Source organism: Leuciscus leuciscus (genome assembly GCF_965113295.1).
Source record: "Leuciscus leuciscus genome assembly, chromosome: 9".
NCBI classification, from domain to species: Eukaryota; Metazoa; Chordata; class Actinopteri; order Cypriniformes; family Leuciscidae; genus Leuciscus; species Leuciscus leuciscus.
The window spans coordinates 34,067,843-34,092,601 of NC_138733.1; the positions used below are offsets into that span (position 1 = coordinate 34,067,843).

The 24,759-nt window shown below is 38.7% G+C and overlaps 2 protein-coding genes across 10 annotated transcripts in view; both read right to left on the reverse strand.

Moving 5' to 3' along the window:
• Positions 1–857, reverse strand: part of rffl (ring finger and FYVE-like domain containing E3 ubiquitin protein ligase) — a 54,245-nt gene extending 53,388 nt beyond the window's left edge. For 4 of the 7 annotated variants that reach the window (XM_082180696.1, XM_082180702.1, XM_082180695.1 and 1 more), the window contains exon 1: positions 688–857. The gene's annotated coding sequence lies outside the window, so the exon portion shown is untranslated. The remainder of the gene's footprint in view (positions 1–687) is intronic. The other 3 variants (XM_082180699.1, XM_082180700.1, XM_082180698.1) reach the window with 2 other exon arrangements.
• Positions 858–3,926: 3,069 nt separating this feature from the next.
• On the reverse strand, positions 3,927–18,712 carry eif4h (eukaryotic translation initiation factor 4h). Of its 3 annotated transcripts, XM_082180730.1 has the most exons (8): positions 18,578–18,712; positions 12,156–12,346; positions 11,807–11,871; positions 11,457–11,556; positions 9,235–9,324; positions 8,151–8,300; positions 5,589–5,704; positions 3,927–4,414 (listed from the first exon to the last, which is right to left on the reverse strand). In XM_082180730.1, the coding sequence occupies exons 1-8, from the start codon at positions 18,640–18,642 to the stop codon at positions 4,409–4,411; spliced, it is 783 nt and encodes a 260-aa protein (XP_082036856.1). In that variant the 5' UTR covers positions 18,643–18,712; the 3' UTR covers positions 3,927–4,408. The 3 variants fall into 3 exon arrangements, with proteins under 3 accessions (XP_082036856.1, XP_082036858.1, XP_082036857.1); XM_082180732.1 differs by lacking the exon at positions 9,235–9,324; XM_082180731.1 differs by lacking the exon at positions 3,927–4,414 and having other exon boundaries at positions 5,550–5,704; positions 9,253–9,324.
• Between the last annotated feature and the right edge of the window lie 6,047 nt (positions 18,713–24,759).

Sequence of the window (24,759 nt, forward strand, 5' to 3'; positions counted from 1 at the left end):
TATGAGTAACATTTACAGGATTTGCTGGTACACACTCTCCTTTTACGCAAGAAGCAATGGAGGATCTGGATCACACCTTCCTCTCTGTTTGCAAATCTACGTCGCAACTCAAAGCTCTCACACACACACACACACACACACACACACACACAATGACTTGGCAACCTCAAACATCCGTGTGTCAGATCTCTCTGAAGCTTCCTCTTTAAAACAGGAAAACTTTTGTTCACCAAGACCAAATGGTCCCGCAGAAAAGTAGCAGTATTAAGAGCATAAAAACATTTTCACGCTAACGTTACGCAGAGTTTTAGAATGATACAGTATTCATACACTTATTCAAAGTGTGTATACAAAGCAATATAATCAGGATTATACTTATAGTTCAAGCTATAGTCACTAAAACAAACTTTCAGTTATTAGTATAGTAACGTTACAGTATCAGAACTTTGGACTAGTTTTATGTATTTTTTAAAGAATCATGCGACACGTTCACAAGCGGTCACGAGCGCAGAAAACAAGACTAAAGAGTGTAATGGCGAAAAGTACAGGGAAGACGTTTATATTAACGTTACATCGCTCAAAACATTCAAGATATATATTAGTGTGAGTGAAAGTAAAAGAGAGCAGAGTTTGTTTCATGTCTAACTTGCTGTCTTTATTCTGTCGAGTCGACGTTATTAAACTTACCTCGAATGAAACGAATCCTTACCAAACAAATAACGTTAAAGGCATTGGGAAAGATGTTCAGCTCTTCGATCGATTTTTGAATGAACACACACTTTTGGTGTTTCGAATTACGCGAAGTTCGTTAGTGGGTACTGGAGGGCGAGCACGTCATCTTCTTTCAAAACACGAGAACGCGCACGTCGATCATCAACTAGTTTGACGCACCCATTTTAAAGTTACGAGTCACTGACTCACTGGCCATTAAATATAAAATAAATAAGGTCGGTTTAATAGGATTTTTGTTGTTGTGAATTCTCTGTAAAAAATAAAATAATAATAATAATCTGTGAGGCTTTCAAAAACGAATTCATTTTTTTCTTTATTTGAGATATTCCAACACTAAAAATAATACATTAAATAATATATTATTCAACGAATTGGTACCTGACCAACAATTGGAAATACTACCTAACTCTCAAAACCGGTTAATCGCAAATGACTGTGATTGGTCCATTCTGGCCAGCGCTGAGAAAAATAACATGTATCACATGACCCCGTCTCTGGACCAGGACGATCATTTATACCTGGAAAACTGTAATATCAGTTTAATTTTAAACATTGTACCTAACCAATTGGCTCTATCTTAAATGTCTTAAAATGAGATGTACATTTAAACGAATGGACGTCATTCATTCGTATTTAATTAATCTGCTTTTATTTCTCACTTATACTAATAAATAATACTTTCCATCTTGATTAGTCCCATATTATTAGTCATTTTTGATATTCCTAACAGTTAGCCAGGAAGTGATATAAAAGCACAACTTAAGTAGGCTATTAGCAAACAATCAACTTTTTAAATAATCAACCTATAATTATAAATGTTGAAGTGTTTGAGAATGACCAGAGTATAATTCTGAAAGTCTATCCTTGATGATAGCTTAAATACAAACCGAACTCACTGTAGAGATTGTTCATTTCCTACGATCTAAGCTAAATTAGGTAGAAGGCAGCGACCTCTGCTGAAATCAAATAGAAAGTGCAACGGATTGTGAAATAAAGTGAAAACTGTATGGAAGATTGACTGGAGAACCCTCGTTTACTCCTAAACTTTAAATATTACTGATTATATAACCTAAAGCCTATATGCGACTCCATGAATCACCACACATAAAAATGAATGTGCATTTTCTTCGATACACATTTTATAATCTGGACTAATCATTTACAACAAACATTTTCTCAAGGGTGGTGTGATCCAGATATTTTGACCACAGGGACGTTGTTCTTGTGTCAAAATGTATCGATTAGAAGTATTATCTTCACTCACTGTACAGGTAAAGAAAAGCATATCAAACAACGAATCTTGCAAAACCTGTCATGTAGCCCCAAATCATTTATTTTATTATTATTATAATTTTTAAGTAGAAATTGTATTCTGCAGAACTCAATTTGCATTAACATTATTTTCATGACTATCATTGTATAAAAAATAAAATAAATAAATAAAACTAATAATCTTATTAAAAACAGTCATATTTCAAAAATGTATTTAAAATTATGTAAAATTGTATTAAATACATTTTCACAATTCAGTAATAGACCTTATAAGAGCAGCGCCATGGCAGGTATTCAACTGAGGTTGTGAGGGATATAAACTTGCCGCATTTTCTGTATGGATGTTGTAAAGAGCAGGCTTAAATCACATAGTTAACGTTACATTGTTTAACACTTTTCCACAGCTCATATTGTCTGGGGTATATTGTCCACTGGAATTTCTCGGAAAGATATTTTTGCAGTGTTTCGTCAGCAAAACAAAACAAAAACCCATTAAATAACAGTACAACCAGGTACAACCCACTGAAGAGATGCCTGTCTCCCACACAGCCTCGATTTCATTCCCGTTAAAATCAAAGATGGCGCTGCGGTGAATTTGGTCTAGAGTCAGGGCAGACGCCATATTGGATTGTAACTCAGCTGTGACGCTACGAACGGTACTAGATCACGTCATTTTCAAATCTCACAACTTTCAAACTGTTTTATGTTGTTTGTCTATTGATAGACGTTTTGGAAATACGTTTAGTCAGCTGAACAATTCGCATGTAGAGTATGATCCTTTGAACTCTATAGGCCTATTTCTATCCCTCAGTTGTTTTCACAAATGAAATATGGCACTATCATACAAATATAGCTCCTAATTAAAAAAAATAATAAATACGCCATGGTCCTACAACTAACCTTAACTTTTTTAGGATTTTTTTTCTTTACAGTGAAATATAAGCAAGACATTTCTAAAGTGAGAATCACCCAACAAGGCATTGTTTCCCCATATTTCTTTGTATTTATATCACTTGACACCCCAAACCCATAGTCTCCTCTTCAAATCTTTTATTCTTTACAAATGCAAAACAATCACTCATCACGTGTCTCCTATGTTGAAAATAAAGACTTCCTGTGTTTGACTCAGTGTATAGACCATTCCTGACCCAACTAAGATAAGACTTTGTGTCTTGTATGGACAAGTTACCTTGTTCTTGAAGCATACGACACAATCCCCAAAAACTTGAAGCTGCTGTGATAAACCAACTACTACCAGGTGAAATTTTGGTAAAATAACTTTTTTTTTTCTTTTTCTTTAAATGACTCAAACACCATATAGCTTCACAGGACACAGCATAAATTCATCCCATTATCCTATGTCAAAACATTCATTTCAAACACTGTAAGATGATACAATTTATTGCCATAAACAGTGTAGGAAAATGAAAAGAAAAACAAGAGAATAAAAACAGCCGACCTCTATAGTACAGTAAGAAGACAATTTTGAACTTCCTCATAATCCAGTAAAATGCGAAGAGAAGGATTGCGACATGGATTTCCCATTGAGGACTCTACACTCGATCCACTAGGAGATGAAAGTACAGCGGCCGGCGTCACCGGCGTGTCTGGAAATGTGCGAGCAGTTCAATTTTGTTCAATACGCTTCATATGGAAAGGCAGTACTGACGGTGTTATGGATCATAGTTTCTACTTTTTTTTTTTTTGTCCTGGAAAGAAATACATTGCCGTCAAGCTGTGGATGTCGCTGTAGACCCATGTGTCACCAACCAAACCTATCATGCATGCATGTTGCTCTTCTAAGTGAATGAAATACATGTGGCACATTGTTCCTGAAAGCTCTGGATGAGCCAGATTTGGTCAGGTTCGGAAAATCTTTCGTAAAGACAACGCAAGAATTCAAACAGATTCAAAAAAAGCTCTTCACTGTGAAATGGTTTAATTAAGAATCAAGCTCAACGTTTTAATTTTCAAATACAGTAAAGAAATTTAAAGAGCAAAATATAAAAAGCACACGGCTGCAATTACGTCCGCGTGTCTACAAATTCGGAACACAAAGATACTTTGGAGAGGGAAAGAGATATTTTGAAGTCCTTAAACACAATGGAAATCAACCGGGAGATGTTGTCCTCCAAGTTTGGGTTCTTTGAGGCGTGTGGGAGGAGTCAGCGAGGACAGGCAGAGGCGGAGTTAAGAATATGCCCCGCCCTCTTTCTAGAGCCCCCACCTCCACATGCTTTTTAAGCCAATCGGATGAGGGCTTGTTTGGATTCGAGAGGAGACCAGCACCTCGTGCCCCTGCCTGCGCGTCACTGGGAGAAGTCTTTGAAAGATTTTATGGTGATCAAAGCCAGTAGAATCCAGTATAGCCTTCCGGAATAATGCAGCCACACTGACACAGATATTAATTCTTAAGAGAACGGAAACATAAAACAAAACAAGAACAGAGTGGTTACACAGGGTCCATTGTAGGAGATGGTGAAAAGTTGACATTTGCATATGAACATTTTTGACAAAGCAATTATTAGAATCAGTTCAAACACTAACAGGAAGATTTGCGGTGGGTCGAACTTGAGTAGATCTACCGATTAACATCGTAAGAAGCACGGCTCCGAAACCGAACGCTGACTGTACACGACTGGACTACGTTGTGCTTTTGACACGCCAATTTACAGACACGATAAGGACTAGGGAAGAGGAGAAGCACCACATGTACATTCCAGTGTGCGGTCGAAGGTTTGCGTGCGCGTTTCGGAAAAGTCGTCTGATATCGCGAAGGAGCTCGTGCCGTTTTTTTTAAATCACATCAAAAACAAACAAACAAACAAACAAAAACTTCAAAGGTGCAGTCCAGTAAAAATCCAAAGAACAAAAATGCAAAACAACGGTAGTTCAATCCAACAAACCTAATACTGCTTTTGGCGAACGCTAATATAAATTGAATGCCAACCATGGAAACGTTAGCTAGCTGCCCCGCAATGAAAGCGCACAAACCAAAACGGCGTCGTTATTCGCACGATAAAAGGGCTCGGCGTGTGTAGTTTAGTCTACGTCTATAAAACAAACCAAAAAAGAAACATTTAAAAACCAGTTTCCATTCCATTGAGGAGAACAGCTCAATAAAACACCTTTCGAATCTCACCAAGGATGTGAAAGAACTTTCCCCCGACGAAAACTACAGTAACAGAGCAGGCACTAATTACAGGGAAGCAAAGGTGGACATAAAACCATTGTTTTGCCATGCATTCACGAGCTGCTCGTTGGTGTGCGCAGGTGTCATGACGATCGATCGATGTAGGCGTGGTTTCGTGTATTTGTTTCCGTTGAATAAATATATAGTCGCACGATCTGAATTCAGAAGTGGGGACTCCGTTCATCTCTAACAGGTAGGAATGGTAGAGGCCTTATCGCATTCCCGTTGGCATGATACGCTTATTTTCCGTCGTCGTTGTCCCTGTACCTCGACCTTCCCTCCCCGTATATATCCCTCCCCTTCTTTCTCTATCCCTCCCTCCTTTTTCCTTCCTTCCTTTTGGAGCGGTGAGGGAGGCAGCAGTCTCTTAGTGTTTGTCTTTGGGAATTACCTCCTCCCGGGGTTTGGCACCCCCAAAGATGGCCGAGTTGGGGTTGGCCACTTGGTTAAGGGGACCTGCCACTGTACGCGGCTTCAGCTGTAGCTTTGGTCTCTGCGCTCTTTCCTCTGTGAAAAAACCAACATAATTGAGACGTTAGATGTTGTTGTTGAGTAATTTATGTAGTGCCAATAACTTAACTTGAGTTCAACATGAAATGGTATCTGCAACCCATTTTACTTCTGCAGAAAGATTTTAATGGACAGTATATTAAAGGGGAGTTGGGCTGAACTTGATTTGATTCAGTGGGAATTCATCATTAAAATCATTAAAAGTAGGCATTCCATGCCAGAACGATGGCCAATCTGAATGAGTTTGTGGAGTCAATTGTAGAGTGGATGAAAAAAAGAGGCCATTTTTATTTGAGCCTCAACTTGCTGGGAACTATAACCTTTCCTTTGCATTAACATTATTTGGCTTTAAATTAAAAATGAATTGAATAATGAAAGATTTTAGAAAAGCTGCATAATATCCTAAAACAATAGTATTATTTTAGGATATAATGCAGCTTCTCTAAAAATCCATTCTTTTCATTATAATCGGTTAACATTATGGATGTTAAGAAATATTAAATTCTGATTTTTGATATTTTCAATAACTGATAAATGGCTAATTTAATTGGTAACACTTTACAATAATGTTTCATTAGTTAACAAACAATACATCTACTGCATTTATTGATATTAATGTAATTTAAACATTTACTTACACATTACTAAAATCAAGTGTTGTATTTGTTAACATCAGTTAATGCCCTGTGAACTAACACGAACAAACAACAAGTGTATTTTCATTAACTAACATTAACGAAAATGAATAAATACAGTAACAAAAGTATTGCTCATAATGCTCCAATGAAACCTTATTGTAAAGTTACATCAATACATTTTATACTATATTGCCTTGGTTAAAAAACAAACAAATTCAAATCTACAAATTTAGACACAAAACCTTGACATTTGCTAAAGATTTTGTTTAACGGATTGAATTTAAGTGAAGATTAGATGTCAAAGTTAATAAATATTAAAACAATAACATATTATAAATTTAAAAAACTAAACTCTAAAATAGATACGGTACAGGTATATTGTGTGTCTAAGTAACATTAGTCATTCATATTAATAATAAATTGGTTTACATTGGTGTAAAATGCTGAAAATAAGAGCAAGTTACTACATTTTGCTAAAAGTCTTAAAGGTCCCATATTGTCAAAACTGAAATTTCCTGGCTTTTTTCAGAACTGAGGTCTAAGGGATATACTACCATATAAGTTTCAAAACAGTCAATCCACAGACAAATGCACACAGCCTGCACAAAGTAGTTGTGACCTCCGTATAAATGTGATGTCAGAACTAGAGTCACCGAGCACTGCCCACCGTCAGGAAACCACATCATTGCACAGGCTTCCGAACAACATTAATATAAGAGAACAGTGGCTAATGTTTATTTATTCAGAAACGCCACAGCCATTAGTTCGACTTTAACCGTCTGTTCTGCACAGTTCACAAGTGGCTTCACTTCGTCAATCAGGAACAGCTCAATGCCGGCTTTTCAAAGAAGCTTCTCCTCAAAGATGCTGCGGTCCCTACAGTTCATAGTTTTACAAGTTTCCCCTGGGCGTCAGTCGCAGCTCATGTTCTCGAGTTCTGTGGGCATCCTTGCACATTAACCACAAGTACACCATTTACAGAAGAACGAAACATTGTAAAAGAAATTGTAGCACGTCAACTTACCGTATCAGTAGGAAAACAATAGTTATAGCTTACAGCATTCGGTGTCTGTCTGATAACGCTACATTAAAAAGCAATTAAGAGTTTCAAAATCAGTGTATAACTAGCTATTAACGTACATATTTTGGAGATTTAGATCGAATTTGCCAAAAAAAAAAGTCTGAGTTTGTTTACAGACAGTATAAAATAGCATTAACATTAAATCTGCGTGCAGCATTGATGTAATGGTAATTATAATACTCTTACAATAACACCGGAAGTAAGGAGGTGGTTGTTTGTCTCCTGTCGTCGCCGATTCGGGATCTGAGTCCGGCTCGAACATATAAGGCCGGAGAATATTTCCCTCAGCAATGTCCATCATTACAGGTGTTTAATTCACCTTACTTGTGAGCATCACCAAGCCACAGCACAGCAGGCTACAGCATACACGACCCTAGTTACCTGTGGTCGGCCTGGCCGTGCGTCACTCAGAAAACAACAGGCCAATCAGAAGAGAGGCTCATGAATATTAATCAGACAGGCCAAAATCGACCTGTTCTTAGCAGAGCTCCTGAGAAAGGAGCTGTAAAAATATATTGGGATGGTTTTTGGTACTTCTACCGCAAATATATATTCTTAAGGACATCAAAACCTAAAATAAAACTTCAGAAAGGTGTACAATATGGGACCTTTAACATGTTCCTGCTGTTGATGGAGTAAATGGGGTGCATATTGATTTCATGTTGACTTTAAAGCACACATATAAGGGTATCCGCTCTCATGAGAATGAATAAATCTGCGAGACCATCAGAAGGTTCTCTGAAGTCTGTCGAGCCTCCGCGAGGAGGAGGTCCGCCCCCCTCTCTGAAGCGTCCCATGCCTCCACCCCCCCTTCTGTCCGCCGGGCGCCCGCCTCCTCGACTCCTCCCGCCCATGAAGTCATCATCTCGAAATCCTGTGGGAAAAGGAAGCGGAAAAGGAAATGCATGAGTAACTGGTGCATCGCTCTCCCAATCCACTGCAAAGCTGTGCCAAAGTACTGATCCAGGAAAGGCTCTGGGCAAGAAGTTAAAACTTGTGAGAAGCCTGATCCTAGATCAGTATTTATAGACAACTTCAATTAGGGAGGACGTTTGACTCCGCTGACAACATGACTGATGGCAATGAGATGGAGTCCCTGAGATCAATGTACAAAACACCAACTTGAAATTAACTATGAAAAAAGCCATTAACAAAACACACAAACAAACAATACCGAGTTCCCTGCCGATAATGCAAGTCCTGTGGCTCAGGTACATTTATTTCTGGGAAATATTCGGGGTTATTTTCAATGAGGTTTATGTTCATTTTGACTCCCTCAATTTGTAAAAGAGAGTGAACCATGTTTTCTGTAATGGGGTGAAAGTCACAAAAATAATCAATGGCAATTATTTTTCACCCCAAAAACAAATACAAAAAGTGAAAGAAAATTGCTTATTGTCGTAGTGTGGGGAAAAAAGTACACATTGTACTGAATGTATGCCGATTTTATTAACGTTGTTAAATAATAAATTAAGTGCCCAGACATATTCATTACTACACTCACATTACAGGGCTTAATTGTAATGAAAATGTCACAATAATAATTAATACATTTTTTTACTTCCAAAATCTTGTCCTAAAACGTCACTCATAAAACTAAGGCATAATGTTCCTCACGCTCGCTTGCTTACTAGGCGTTCGTTGAGTATATTTATTCGTCAACATGTTTTAAGTTCATTTTCACAAAAGAGGAACGCTTCTGAATTATCTGTGGTAAAAGCATTATAACAGATGTGTCCACAGATTCCTGTTAAAAAAACAAACAAATTTGTAAGTAGAGCCAAAGCCCAAAAGGATCGAATTCTTGCCCATTTCACTCTCCGCACCTCCTCCAGACTGGTCGTAGTCGTCTCTGGGGTCACGTCCCCCTCCTCGGCCCCCACGTGAGCCACCACGGCCTGAAAGGGACAGGGGGGGGGGGGCTGTTTAATAGGGGCAACAATTCAAAAGCGAGATCAGGGTGAAAGAGAGGCCCACCCAGATAACGCGTCTACTGAACCAATCAGATCATCAGCCAAGACTGCGCACAGGAAGACACCAGCCGGCCTATCAGAAAGCCCTCCGCTTGTTAGAGGGGAAGGAAAAGGAGCTAGAAAGGCTTTTTCTATTGAGGAGTGAAAAACAGAAGAGAACAAAAAGATCTAAAGATGAAATGAACAATGAATGTGAGAAGCCCAGCTAGAGGAATGCTCTGTTTGTGTAGTATGAGCAGTGAGGTTGTGCAGCAATATACAATAAAACAAAAGCAGAACAGTTCAGAGTAAGAGACAGAAGACACACAGCATTATTGAGCATTGGTGGTCGGGCACGTCACATCATCAAATTCCTTTATATTAACTTAGTTCCTACTTTCTACTAATTTAGAAACTAAAAGATTAAATTGCTAAAGACAGCAAGATACATAAAAAAAAAAAAAAAAAAAGAATACATTGTGAAATGGCAAACTGATCAAATGCCATCAAATAAATTCTAGGTCAGTTTTTTAGCAACCGTGAAAAATGTATAAATCGCAATAGAGTAATAACTATGTTATGATTTGCACCACCAATAATGCGATTTTTTACATTAACGAAAATGAGAAACGAGCAAAACTTCTGTTTACAAGCTATTTTTATTATCCTGATTATTCATTAAAGTAGTGTGGTTATGTTTACAGTAGGCAGGTGTTCCTGGCCACTCCGTATTGGATATTATTCGGCGCCGTGCCGCTGTAACTGGGGTTTGCCTACGCAGAATAACGTCACCGAGATCATTCACAAAGTTGTGTGAACACGTCATTCGTATACGTCCGACCACACGCGCACTTTGGTCAGAGCAGTAATAATGTGATCAAGGTGTTACACGCCTGTTTACTGCATTTATGGCTGATACGATTATGAGCTTAACTGCATTCGTTTGATCAAAGTATTGTTTACATGAGGTAAAGTTTAATCAAAATATTATAATAGCATTATGAGGGTGCATGTGAACGGTCATCACAACAGAAGTGGAGTGAAGGAGAGTCTGCAGTCGCTTGTGGAGGGGCAGGAGTTAACCGAACTAAATGATTGGAGAAGTCTGCTATATGTCAGTAGTAGTAGTATAGCTTTTTAATGCCATATGAGGATTTCTTCAAGGCAAAATGGAGTTGCACTTGTCAGCAGAAAAAAATATCTGTCATTTTCAATGAAAGATCGAGTTATGAAATTATGTATTAATAAAAGTTTGCAAGATTTATGATGTTAGTAACTGAGGAAACGCGTCATCACAGTGTGTGAAAAGGGTCCAAAGTGTGAAAAGCCATTTCATGCCGACTATCACTAATAAATGTGATGAGTTGAAGACTGGGTAATTTATCATTATATTTTAATGAAAAACACTATGTGTGACCATATGTCGCACGGGTATATTTTGTAGCATTAACCAACAATACATTGTATGGGTCAAAATTATACTTTTTTTTTTATGCCAAAAATCATTAGGATATGAAGTAAAGATCATGTTCCATGAAGATATTTTCTAAATTTCCTACCGTAAATATATAAAACATTTATTTTAGAGTGAATGCAGCACAATCGCCAACATAAATGAACAACTTTAAAGGCGATTTTCTCAATGTTTCGATTTCTTTGCAGCATCAGATTCCAGATTTTCAATAGTTGTGTCTCAGCTAAATATCATCCTGTCCTAACAAACCACACATCAATGGAAAGCTTATTTATTCAGCTTTCAGAAGATGTATCAATCTCAATTTTAAAAAAAATTGACCCAAGTGACTGGTTTTGTGGTCCAGGGTCACATTTATACAATCTATACAGAGTGTGACAGAACTCTACTGTAAATAAAACCAGAGCACCCAGCCCTAGCATTGCTAATTTTTCTGAGACTCAAAACACTTCAGTATTTAAAACGAAAAACAACATGCAACACATATCAACAGAAAAGCGTGCTATAATGTGAGTAAACAGCACTAACAGAAGAATAAGATAAAAGACTGTGCTAATGAATGACAGCAGTATTCGACACACACACACACACACACACACACTACCTCCTCCTCTGTCGTCTTTCCGGAAGCCGAAGCCTCCGGCGCCGCGTTCTTGCTTTCGGCCCTCAGCGATATCCACCCTCAAAGATCGGTCGCCTAGTAGCTGTAAGAGAACAATCAGGAACACACGATATATATCAAACAGCACCGCACCGCTCAAAAGTTTGGGGTCGGTTTTAAGATTTTAGGGGGAAAAGTTTCTTATGCTCACCAAAGCTGTATTCACATTTCTACAATGTTTCTACAACAGTGGTGCTTCACTGATCACTGACCTCAAACTGTTGAACGGTGCATTCATTACGTCTGCATTAGATGATGAACAACTGAATAAAGAGTGTAATTAAGTGACTTACAGCGCCATCATACGTCAAAGCCTCTTTTAGAGATTCCAAGTCATCAAACTCTACATAACAGAAACCTGGAGCAAGAAAACAATTGACCATTTAGCAAATGCTTTTATTCAAATCGATGTTCGATTCATTCAAATATGTTTTAACAGCATGTGGGATCAAACCCTTGACCCTGGCCATTGCTTGAACCACATCCTTCCCATTGTGCAATAGTAAGATAAACTAGCCACACATTTTGAGGTGTAATTCATGTCTGCAGAACAACGTTTAATGCTTTCCTAAAACCAAGTATGAGTAGTAAGCAAACAATGTCCCACATTAAACATGCATTGTGACACATAGATCAGCCAACCTTTGAACTTGTCTGTCTCTTTGTCTCGGACTAGTCGGACGCTCCTGACGCAGAGGTCTTTGAAAATGGCATCTATGTCTCCTTGCACTGTGTTGAAGGGCAGGTTGCCGACGTACGCTGTGTAGGGAGGCTCTGAGGGAAGTTCCTTCTGCTTTCGGGGTCCGCCTTGGCCACCGCCACCACCTCGGGGTCTGAAGCCCAAAAGCAAACAACTTGGTCAACACTACATCTTCTAGAAATAACAGGAATACGGTTGAATTATTGATCTATAAATGTGAACCATCGGTTGATTCTTCTTCATCCAATGATTTCGCATTATGCATGACAAAAAACCTCACATATACATGACCAGGAATGAGTCAAGCTGAACTGCAGTGGTGGATGGGTTGTTTTCCCTGAGGAGTATCCTGCATTTCTCCTGGATGTCTGAATCAGACATGTGTGCTATATTAAGTGAGCTCACATTAATCTGTGGTACAAAAACCTTGCTTCGGATACACATTTCTTTAACATTTAATAGTTGACCAGTAGAAATGTTTCCAACTGCATATACTTTCAATGATATTATATATATATATATATATATATATATTAGTGATGCTCCGATTGATCGGCCGCCGATCATGATCGGCCGATATTGGCAAAAAATTGCTTGATCGGCAACCCCCAAAAGCGCCGATCAAAAAAGACGATCACGTGACGTAAATAACTCGCGCAACTTTTCCGCATGCGCGGCAACACAACAGCAGAGCAGAGCTTGCTTAACAGTGGCAAAATGAGTTCTCCTATGACGGCAATTCAATGGCAATTATAAACGAGCGCACAACTGATGCTGGCGCGCGCGGTAAATGACATTCGCGAGAGGATAACAGATCTACGCGCGAGGAAACGGGAACTCGCGAGCTCATTCAAACCCTGCGCGGGCGCATGACATCTCTGCCCTCGCGCGCGCGCATGATCATTCCCCACACTCTCGCGCTTGATCTCCTCTCGCCTGCTGATTTTGCTCGCTCGAACACTTTTATTTTTGGCAGTCGAGGGGCGGGACTTACTGTTTTAATAACCTCAAATGTCATTGTCATTATTTTCTTTTTTGGATCTGATGTAGTTAGTTCCTCAACTACATCCATTGTAGTCTGCCTGACCCCTCTTTGTTTTGAAAAATTATACTGTGCCTTATTTGGAAAAGGTGGCCTACAGTAGCCTTATGTTATCTTGTTTTCTACAATTAAATAAATATTGGTGGTTCTTCAAGATTTTCTTGACTCTAGCATATTTCCATTCTGTGATCGGCAGTGATCGGCAATCGGCAGATCATGATTTTGGTGATCGGTAATCGGTGATCGGCCCCAAAAATGCTGATCGGAGCATCACTAATATATATATATTAAGGAGCAATATTGCCCCTTAAAACGGATTTCCATTGGTATTTTTAAATTCATAAGTGTAGGGTAAGTGTACCCATTAAGCCCATGTACCCTTTAAGCCCACTTTCAACTCTGAAGTCAAATAAAAAAAACTGAGAAAATTATATTTTATGCAGCTTATTATTTTAACCAATCCAGTGATTTGTTATTTCCCTGGCATTTTTTATTGCATACCAATCACATTTGGCAATGTTGAGTTAGCCCCACCCATGTGCATGCTGTCTCAGGGGACCTCACACAGAATCACCCCAAAACTTTGGTGTTTCGGGACCCTTCAGAAATCAACACATTTCTGCAATTTTCCGCCATTTCTTTGGTAACTACATTGATATTATGTCAAATAAGAGATACATGTATTGTTTTTTGTGTATGAACAAATAGTACTTTATCATTTTATATCAGTTTCCTTTAAATGGAAAGATGAGTTTTATTAGCTTGCGTTCAAAGCTAATCTCTAGGTCAAACCATTAGCCTTACAGAAAGATAGACTGCCAAAGAATTAAGCATGTGAACAACAAAAAAACAAATAAATGTTTAGTGATTCATTTTAGATTAATTTACAAATAAATACATCAAAAAGAGTTTTGTAGAGAATATTATTTGTATAAATTAACTTTTTTTTAAAGATGGGCTTAAATGGTACAGAGCCACAAAACGCATGCAAACTACAGTCAACACAAGCTAACCTTGAATGAAAAGGATTTTTTTTTTTTTACTGAATAAATTGTCACTGAATAATTAACAAATTGTCACTGAATAAATATATTGATGTTTTACTTCTTTAAAATAAATTTTTTTATATATATATTTTGTGAATCAATGATGATGCGGGCTTAAATGGTGCCAAAGTACCAATTAAGCCCATGCCAGACTTCTGACTTCATTCCTAAATTATCTTAATTTTATATTCTAAAATGTACATCAACTAATTAATACAATTTCAAATGAGAGATTAATCTTGCATTTTAACAAATTATTTTTCTTATAAACTATGTCCAAATCTATGAAAAAAAACCTAAACTTAGATTTTGGTGGGCTTAATGGGTACACTTACCCTAGATTTGTCTAACCTTTATATTAGATGTATGCATAATCTTATTTAAATTACAGTAATAAAACACTATAGGTCATTACAAATCAAAATAAATCAACATCAGCAAAATTCTCGTCAAAGGTGGCAATGCCCGTTTACAAAGTCTTGATTTTGTTTTTGGTTGATTTTTGTCCGTTTAGTTCCGGTCTCTATGAAGCCCCGCCTCCTTCCGAAAAGCAGCGTGTGCTCTGATTGGTCGGCTGGAACAGCGTGATGTGATTGCTCAAACGCTACCAACTTGTTGTTTTGGAAACGTCGCACCCCTTCAAATTTCAACACACTACTAATGCAACTTAACCAGTGCTCACACCCTTTTATTTTGAGCAGGCCTTGGGGTTAAAATTATTTAAATGAGGAATATTGTGACGTTCGTCCCTGGGAGACTATAATCTCAAGGAACACTCAAGACTATAATGGGAGCGTTTTCAGGGAGTTCAGAAACAGTTCACACTGATATAGAGAAGAACTCCCTCAGGAGTGACTTTGTGCTTGTAACTTTCCAGACCCTTTTCATGCTCAAACAGCAACATTACAACACTAAAGAAAGCTGGAAAAAGCACAAGTCGTCTTCAATGACAGTAAATGAAAGAGGCTGAAATCAAACCAACACTTGTGACAAGTATTCGAGTAATCACAGTGTTGAAAAGACGAATTATTGAAACGTAAATATAAGCATTATCTGTTGACAAGGCTTCTGTTTATTTTAAAACTGGCATGAGGGTGTACTAACACTTCTGTTAGTCTACATAGTGGACAGTTTCCAGCTGATGCCAATACTCTCAAAATGGCCAAATGTCATATTGGCTTGCCCCACATACCGGTCTATTACTGGTGAAAAAAGTACTAGCTATCGGACAGATAGAAAGTGCTTTGAACAAAATGCGTGTTCATTTACTTTCTGTAACAGTAGATCTATTCCATGCGAAGCAAATCTGTGTGAGCTTCTGCTGGGATCCAGTGTGCCAGAGACATTCCTCTGGTGTCAGACCGAGGCCCGAAACAAGCATATAGTGTGACTTCTCCGCTCCACCTTAGCCCAGCACGTCTGATGTTTTCAGATCTGTGCAGTCCACAGCTAATGATAGATTACTGCTACTGGGTACTCATCATCATCATCATCATCATCATCAACCTCAACACATTTGACATTAAAACCTTTCAGTACTGTGGTGGTACAACGGCTCAGTGGCCAGATGGAAATACCATGGTAGCCTGACCCATATACTTATGACAGATAATAAATCAAGCTTGTAGAGATCATATGATAGCAGCGTAAAACTGGCTGATTAACAGAAGGAGGGCAAAACATCCACAGAACTGATGGTCTAAGACACTTAAAGTGTCTTAATGCAGTGAAGGCCCAGTTTGCATCTGGTATTAATGGTAGGGTAGGCAAATTTTGGAGCGGCTAGCATTAGCAAGTTAGCTTTAAAAAGCATGAGATTCCCCCTTCCCTTCAGAGTCTCCAAAGCCACGCCTCCTTCAAAACATGAACGTGTACAGCAGTTTTCAAAGCGTCACAAGACGAGAGATGGCGTTAAACTAACACATAACATTAGAATAATAATGAACAAACAACTTAAAGAGCACTGAGCTGTACCACCTGACTGCTGCAGATTCATTTTGACATTGATAGTGTTGCCATTGAAATGAGTCGCAAACCGCTCCAAATATAACGCCACAGGTTTCCATCTCTTCTAAATGACTGTAGTAATAGTGTGAACGCAGCATAAGCTCGTTGTTTTGGTTCAGGAGGAACTGTAAAAGGTGACTGCTGTTTGTTTGCGGCTCTCGGCGACTGACGTCTGTCTATGAAACGTGCTGATGATGCAGGTGCGCGGAGGTAAGGAAATGCATACGTTGACAGGCGGGTAGGACTTTGTATCATTGCATTCGGTCCGAATGTGAAGAGACTTTCAACTTTCTGGAACAAATCACTTACTCTGCCTTTAAGATGTGCAAAATACAGGTGTAAACGGGGTCTAACATTTTTTGACCACTTCCAGAGGTAGTCAGAAACGCATTTGACCGGATTGCTTCCGGAGTGTAGACGACGCTCATGTGGTTGGAAGTGGACAAAAGCGACGGATTAAAACACCAGGTGTAAAAGCGAATGTGTCTCCCTCGTCTACTTGCGACGATGCGATCCGATCGAACAAAACACATTAATACCAGGTGTAAACAGGGCCTAAGACAGCGATATTGAAAGATCAAACTCCGTACAACCAACTGATGATGCCTACTATATACAAGCCAGCAGATGAGCCCAAAATATGAAAGCAATGCACTAAACGGCACGATAAGCGTCATTTAATTTTTCACATTGTGTTCATATTCTGGGTTCCTCTGCTTGTCTGTACGGAGTAGGGGCGTTGAAATTAATCGTTTCTACGATGCATCGCGATACGGACGTGGACGATTCTGTATCGATGCAATAATAGACCAAAAACGATTATAGCCAACATGTTTCTCTGACATCATTCGACGGATACGCGACTTGCATAAAATAGTGAGGGAGGAGAAACGCAAAAGTGAGTAATAAAAAATGCACCCACTCTTTTAACATTTGCAGCGTGTGTGTGAACATTGCTGTAACTTCTTAAGTCACAACTTGACAGTTTCATTCATTTTTAGCATTAACTAGTGTTTATTAGTTCTAGCTCCAGTCAGACTTAAGTTTTGATTGACTACATTCAGGAAGTGTACTTTCTTGGAGCAGATAAAATAAGAAAGGAGTTCATATATCTGACTGACTGCTTGTATTCATTGACAAAAATGTAGCCGGTAATATCGCAACACATCGTGATACCAAATCGAATCGGTGACATGATAATCGTAATTGAATTGAATCACGAGACCAGTGACGATTCACACACCTAGTTTTCATTATAATGGTTTTCTATGGGGAAATTTTTGGAGTGCAAGTTAGGATGTTGCGTTCATATTCTGGGCGCATCTGCTTGCCTGTATTATATAGTATGCATCATCAGTAAGATGTGAATTTAGTAATCATCATTTTAGTAGTTATGTTATACTATATGCTTAAATAACTGGCAGTCAGCAGAGGAAGGCTTTTTTCCCCTCTAGGTAGACGGGTATATATATATGTTTATATATGTATATATGAAACCAAAAGGTAAAGAACCCATTTTGACAGGTTTGCAAACATCAAACTGGCACTTGCTTTCTGTTTCTATATTCAATAACTGGTAAATGTCACGCATGTCTGTGAAAGGCAGCATGCACGTATGAAAGTAACGACATCTGCATGCCATCAGGTTGATCTGATGGAGGGAAAACACTATAAACTGTGTTTATTATACTGGACATGGACTTATGCTGCTGATCCGAGAACAACGTGAGCGGGAACTAAAACAGAATGAACATATTTATATTCATGTCACTTTCATGGCATTTACATGATTCTCCAAAGTATTTTGAAGAGAACCATTATAGTGCATGTCCAAAAAGGTGAAAGTGCCACGGTATCTTTCAGGAATAATACTCATCGTAAACAGCAACGTACCGTGCGAACCGGGAATGATATATATAGAGGGGAGTCAGTCAGACCCCTCTTCAAGGCCCAGTGCAGATCGTGCTAAAACACGCCGTCGCACTGCTAAAACAACACAATTATGATATCAATAATCATGTTCAATAGAGATAAGTGATCAGGAATGCTTCACATAACGTCCACGGACAGTGAAATGCGGAGTCTGCCGCGAGACATGAAGCCCATGTGGGCTGAGTTTCGTGCCCGGCCTCCATTCATCATAGCGGGGCTGCGTGGCCTACACTCGCTTGAGCTCCCGCAGAACTGCGCTCACACGCACAGACCCGCTTCCTCCTGTCATGTACGCTCTCAAGTATGCTCTACCGCTGCTCTGTTGCTGGTTTCTTACCCTCTTCCTCCGCCGAAGCTCCCGTAAGCCCGATCCCGGTCATCGTAGTTATCGTAATCCGCCATTGCCGAAGATGCTGTCCAGAGAAAGCAGCAGTCTGACGCTGAAGGACCCCAAAATATACGGCTGCGAGGCTTAGCTGTCCACGGCGTGCCTGAAACATGACACGTGAAATTTTATAAAACATATTTGAATAATGATAGATTATATATGCCAGAATTATTAAAATGAGACGTGTGTATATTGGTTTTGGAGGATGTATCCAAATACAGATTTTTAATGAGGATTTTGAACGATTTTTCAATTTGGCAACGGCGAGTAGACTCGAGATCTAACGTGGATCTACCAGCTTATTGTTTTGGAGGAACCATAGAGGTGGGGATTTAGATTCATTGATGTTTCTAATCTTTTAAAAATCTGTCATTTCAAGAATGTTTATTATCATTCATTTTAATACATTCACAGTTCTTCTTCATTCCTCATGAGGATCCGAGGCAAAACTGCCCAAAATGAGAGTTGAAGGGTTTTTAACCCTCAAACTTTGACAATCCAGACCAGCAATAGCAATATTTAGGTTCTCTCTGAAGTGGTGAGTCTTCACGTGGATCTGTGAATTTAAAAACTATGCAGCTGGTAATGAAGTATTTTTGTATTAAGTCACAGATATTGTTATTTAATTATTTAAAGTCACCATGAAATCAAAACGCACAATTCTATTTTTATGGAATATTGCAGTGTTATAAATAATATATCTGGAAATCATTTTCTTTTAAATAAAACATTTTCTTTTTTAATTGTGCCTCATAATCTTTAATCAAAATAATGTCCCCTCTCTCTTGCAGCTCTTCTCTTCTCTTCTCATCTCTTCTTCTTTGCCACACAATACAGTTCCACTATACAGCCACAACCTCATCGAACCAAAGAAAAGTTTTATCCTGGTTAAATAAAGGATATTAACTAACTAGAGCTGCATGATTGATCATTAAAAGATCACAATCTCGATTCAAACACCCACACGATCTCATTCCTAAATACGATTCTTCTGTGACTATTAAACTTTTGACAAAAACACAGCGGAACATTTAAATCTGCGTTGGCGCTGCCGCTGATCCAGAGAGAATAGCTGTCATGTTATGAAACAGCTTCACAACCACAGGCCTCAACCACACAGTATCATTATTTCTGTGTAACAAATATTCAAATGATCACAGAAGTACTGGGATAAAAGTTTATAGTTCGAATATAAACACTGATGTCTACAAAAGCCATCAAAATAGAGCACAAACAAATAAAATAAAATAAATCACCTTTTGAATGTAATTTAGCACTTCAAATAACGATTGTATCAATTACATTGTTACACCAGTAGGTGGCGACAAGTGACTGTTAAAAATGTATTTGTCATTGAATCATTCATTCAAAACATTCGTTCAAAAAAAAAAAAAATGCTGATTCATTAATGATATGCAGTGATCTATGAATGCAGGAAGTCCAGAGGTATTGTTTATTTTTGGTATAATTTCATATATAATAAAAGAATCAGATTCCCATATAAATTCCCACTAAATCTTTTCAGATTCTTAATATATATAGTTCACTAATCCAAATATATGACACTAACCATGTGAACAAACACAATTAAAACTTTTGGAGTTCATGCACCTTGAGTGCTGCTGTAATATTTACACTATATTGCCAAAAGTTTTGGGACGTGTGCCTTTACATGCACATGAACTTTAATGGCATCCCATTCTTAATCTGTAGGGTTTAATATGGAGTTGGCCCACCATTTCATTTCATTTCATTTCATTTATTTATTTATAAAGCACAAATAAACACAACTGACGTTGACCACTGTGCTGTACAAGTTAATAAATATAAAACAAAACCACACACAAAACATTAATGACAGACAATAAAACACTATAGTTTGGGTTTAGCGAGATCAAAAATTATGAGTGATATGCAAGAGTAAATAAATAAGACTGTAGTTTAGATTTAAATTCATAAACAGACGTGGCAGACCTCACAGATAAGGGAAGACTGTTCCACATCCTAGGACCAGCCACTGAAAAAGCACGATCGCCTCGCAACTTCAGTCTTGATCTTGGATATGACAGTATAATGCTGTCTGAGGATTGCAAGCATCTTGTTGACTTTTTCACATTTATAAGATCTGACAAACAGGATGGTGCCATACCAATCAAAACCTTAAAAACTAACAACAAAATTTTAAATTCAACTCTATAACACACTGGCAACCAATTTAAAAATGATAGTATCGGAGTAATGTGTTCTCGTCTACGAACCCCAGTTAAAAACCTGGCAGCGGCGTTTTGGACCATCTGAAGACGTAACATGGAGGATTTAGGTAATCCCATGCAGAGAATTACAATAGTCCAAACGAGATAAAACAAAAACATGTGTGACAGTTTTAAGATCATTAAAAGATAAAAAAGTTTTGACTTTGGACAGCAGTTTAATATGGAAAAAACAAGACTTTACCACAGAATTTATATGTTGGTCAAACTTGAGCGATGAGTCCCAAAAAACTCCAAAATTTTTCACAGTGGGTTTGATATAGGAGTTTAAATAATCATAATCAATATTCGGGTTTGCTTTCCCCACAGAGGGGCCAAAAACAATTACTTCAGTCTTACTCTCATTTAAGTGCAAGAAATTCAAAGACATCCAAGATCGTACATCAGCTAAACAGGCAAGCAAAGTTTCTAAGCCTTGCTTGTCATTATGTTTCAAAGGGAGATAGATTTGGGTGTCGTCTGCATAAAAATGAAAGGATACTCCATGCTTCTTAAGAATTGAGCCAAGTGGCAACATATATAAAGAAAATAAAGTGGGAGCCAGAACAGACCCTTGAGGAACACCACAGGCAACTCGTGCTACAGATGATACAGCGCGACCAATACCCACTGAAAAGGTTCTATTACTAAGATAAGATCTAAACCAACTAAGGGCAGTTCCTTGAATGCCCACACACTTTTCAAGACGCGTTAAAAGAATTTCATGATCAACTGTATCAAATGCTGCGCTCAAATCTAGTAGCACCAAGATTGCTGAGTTCCCGGAATCAACAAATAATAAAATATCGTTTAAAACTCTTAGAAGTGCTGACTCAGTACTATGTTTTTTCCTAAATCCAGATTGGAATTTTTCTGCAATGTTGTTTGTTTCTAGAAAGCTCTGCAATTGCACAGACACAGCCTTCTCTAAGATTTTTGCCATGTAAGGTAAATTTGAGATTGGCCTAAAATTTGATAAGATATTTATATCCAGACCTGTTTTTTTCAACAAAGGTTTCACCATAGCATGTTTGCAAAAGGATGGAACAATCCCAGAAAGAATGCTCTTATTTATAATTGCTAAAATCCAATCCCCAACATAATCAAGTATCAATTTAAAAAATTGGGTCGGAACAATATCACATGCAGAGGTGGTAGGCTTCAGCTTAGCAACTGAATCCTTTAGACCCAGCAATGTGATCGGCTCAAATGAGTTAAAAAACTTGGTAGGAATTAAAAATTCAACAGGGTCGTCAGTACAAGGAATAATGGACTGTCTAATTGTATCAATTTTATCCTTAAAGAATATCAAAAAATTTTCACACAAAGTTGAGGACTCCACTAAACAAATTTTTCCGTTTGGATTATAAATAGAATTCAAGATATTAAATAAAGCCCTGGGACTATTTGTACTTTTGCGAATTATCTCAGAGAAATACTGAGATTTCGCAACTTTCACTGCTTTTTGGTATGTCATTAAAGATTCCCGTAGCATATCATAGGATACTTGGAGTTTATCCTTTTTCCACCTGTGTTCTGCCCTTCTACAGGCTTTCCTCAAACTACGTGTATTATTGTTTAACCATGGTTCTATTTTGTTTTTATATTTTTTTAATTTCATAGGGGCAATAATATCTAAAACACTAGTGCATACATAATTAAACGTATTAAGAAGCTCGTCCACATTTAACACATTAACAAGATAATCTGAGGAAAGCAAATCACAGGTCTCTTTGAATGTCACTGAAAATTTTTCCACCGAAGTTGGAGCAAAAAGGCCAACACGTGACCATTTTTCAGGTCTCATTATTTCAGTAGTGTGACAAGAAATATCAGCAGTAAACATTATAGGCTTGTGATCCGAAAAACTCAAATCATCGATATGCACATCTGAAATAGAAAAACCATGTGTTAACACCAAGTCTAAAATATGACCCTGTGCATGTGTTGGTTCTTTCACCCACTGGACAAAATCACACGCCTCTATGAGACTGAGAAACTCTTTCACTAACACTTCGGATTCACAACCAACATGAATATTAAAATCACCAACAATTAGAATTCTATCAAATTTAGGGGTAATATCCCCTAGAAATTCAGAGAACTCGGCGATAAAGTTTTTGTTTGTTTTTGGTGGACGATAAACCACTGCCACCACCAACGAGTTCATCGAGTCCAGCACAAAACTTTGAACTTCAAAACTTGTGAAACTGTCGATTTCTAAGATTCTACAACAATAACCATCTCTAAAAACAGATGCCAGTCCTCCACCCCGACCGGACAAACGGGGTGAATTAAAAAATGTATAATTAGGGGGGGTGAGTTCAGAGAAAGGAGTATTATCTCCAACAGACAGCCAGGTCTCAGTCACAAATAAAAAATCTAAGTTGCCAGAGTTTATAAAGTCATTAAAAATAAACGTCTTGTTTCCCAGCGACCTTGCATTTACTAGAGCCATTTTGATCGAAGATGATTCACAGACCTGTTGCGAAACAATGTGCGATGCCCGACAAAGTGGACGGAGATGATGACAATCCACCCCACCACGCCGAAGACGCGGTGAGCGGCGGCGGCAAGGAGGCACCAACGAGTCCGCTGACAAGTGTACAATCCATTGATAAGGAATTTCCAGAGAGCGCCTCGGGATGTAGAGGCCGCGATTTATCTCCGTCCGCACAGCATCCAGACGAGGTTGACAGATCCATCGAGAGGAGGCCAGGCAAAATCTCAGCCTAGCAGCAAGGCCCCCGCGCTTTCCTCTCCTCCTACGCCGCTTTCTCCAGGAAAGCGCACACGGCACACGGCGTAACCATGGAGGTATGTTCATCGAGAGGGGTGGAGGTGGTAGGCTGAAACTCGGACCAGTCGTATCCTCAAAGGAGTAAAGCGCTATAGTAGATCTGATATTAAGCAGCGTTTGGCGATCGTATATTAACGATATGGCCTCATTTTGACTTAATAAAGACAAGAAATGTATAGACACAAATAAACCAAGAAACAAACGAGAATAGCAGAGGACCATGCCATTTCAATCGGCGCCATCTTGTTGTGCTGCTTCATGCATTTGCAGCAATAACAGCTTCAACTATTCTGGAAGGCTTTCAACAAGGTTTAGGAGTGTGTTTATGGGAATGTTTGACCATTCTTCAAGAAGGGCATTCGTGGCACTGATGTTGGATGAGAAGGCCCGACTCACAGTCTCCACTCTAATTCATCCCAAAGGTGTTCTTTCGGGTTGAGGCCAGGACTCTGTGCAGGCCAGTCAAGTTCCTCCACACCAAACTCGCTCTTCCATGTCTTTATGGACCTTGCTTTGTGCACTGGTGTGCAGTCATGTTGGAACAGGAAGGGCAATTCCCAAACTGTTTCCACAAAGTTGGGTGCATGAAATTGTCCAAAATGTCTTGGAATGCTGAAGCATCAAGAGTTTCTTTCACTGAAACTAAGGGGCCGAGCCAACCCCTGAAAAACAACCCCACACCATTATCCCCCCTCCACCAAACTGTACACTCGAAATGGATCGATGCATCGATCAAACGTCTAACGATACGATGCATCGGTGTCACATGTAAAATATAGATATTACCTTTATTTTGACACTCTCCACATCCTCACGTAACGTCCGTCTACACATTTCCGCCAAAGCGCATTTTCGTTTACTCACCATAATGTCTGCCGGTGTGTCTTTGTAACGTTAATCTCCTCAGCTGAAATAGACGCCTGACAAGAGTGACTGAACCCTAAACAAGTTGTGTCACCAAAGCCGGTATTGCCCACTGTCAAGGCATCGCGAGTTCATGTTTTACAGCAGAAACCGACAAGCACCCTTGTTGTTTGTGATCACAACCCGATAAGTCCATTTTAGCGAATCAGCGTGCAGTA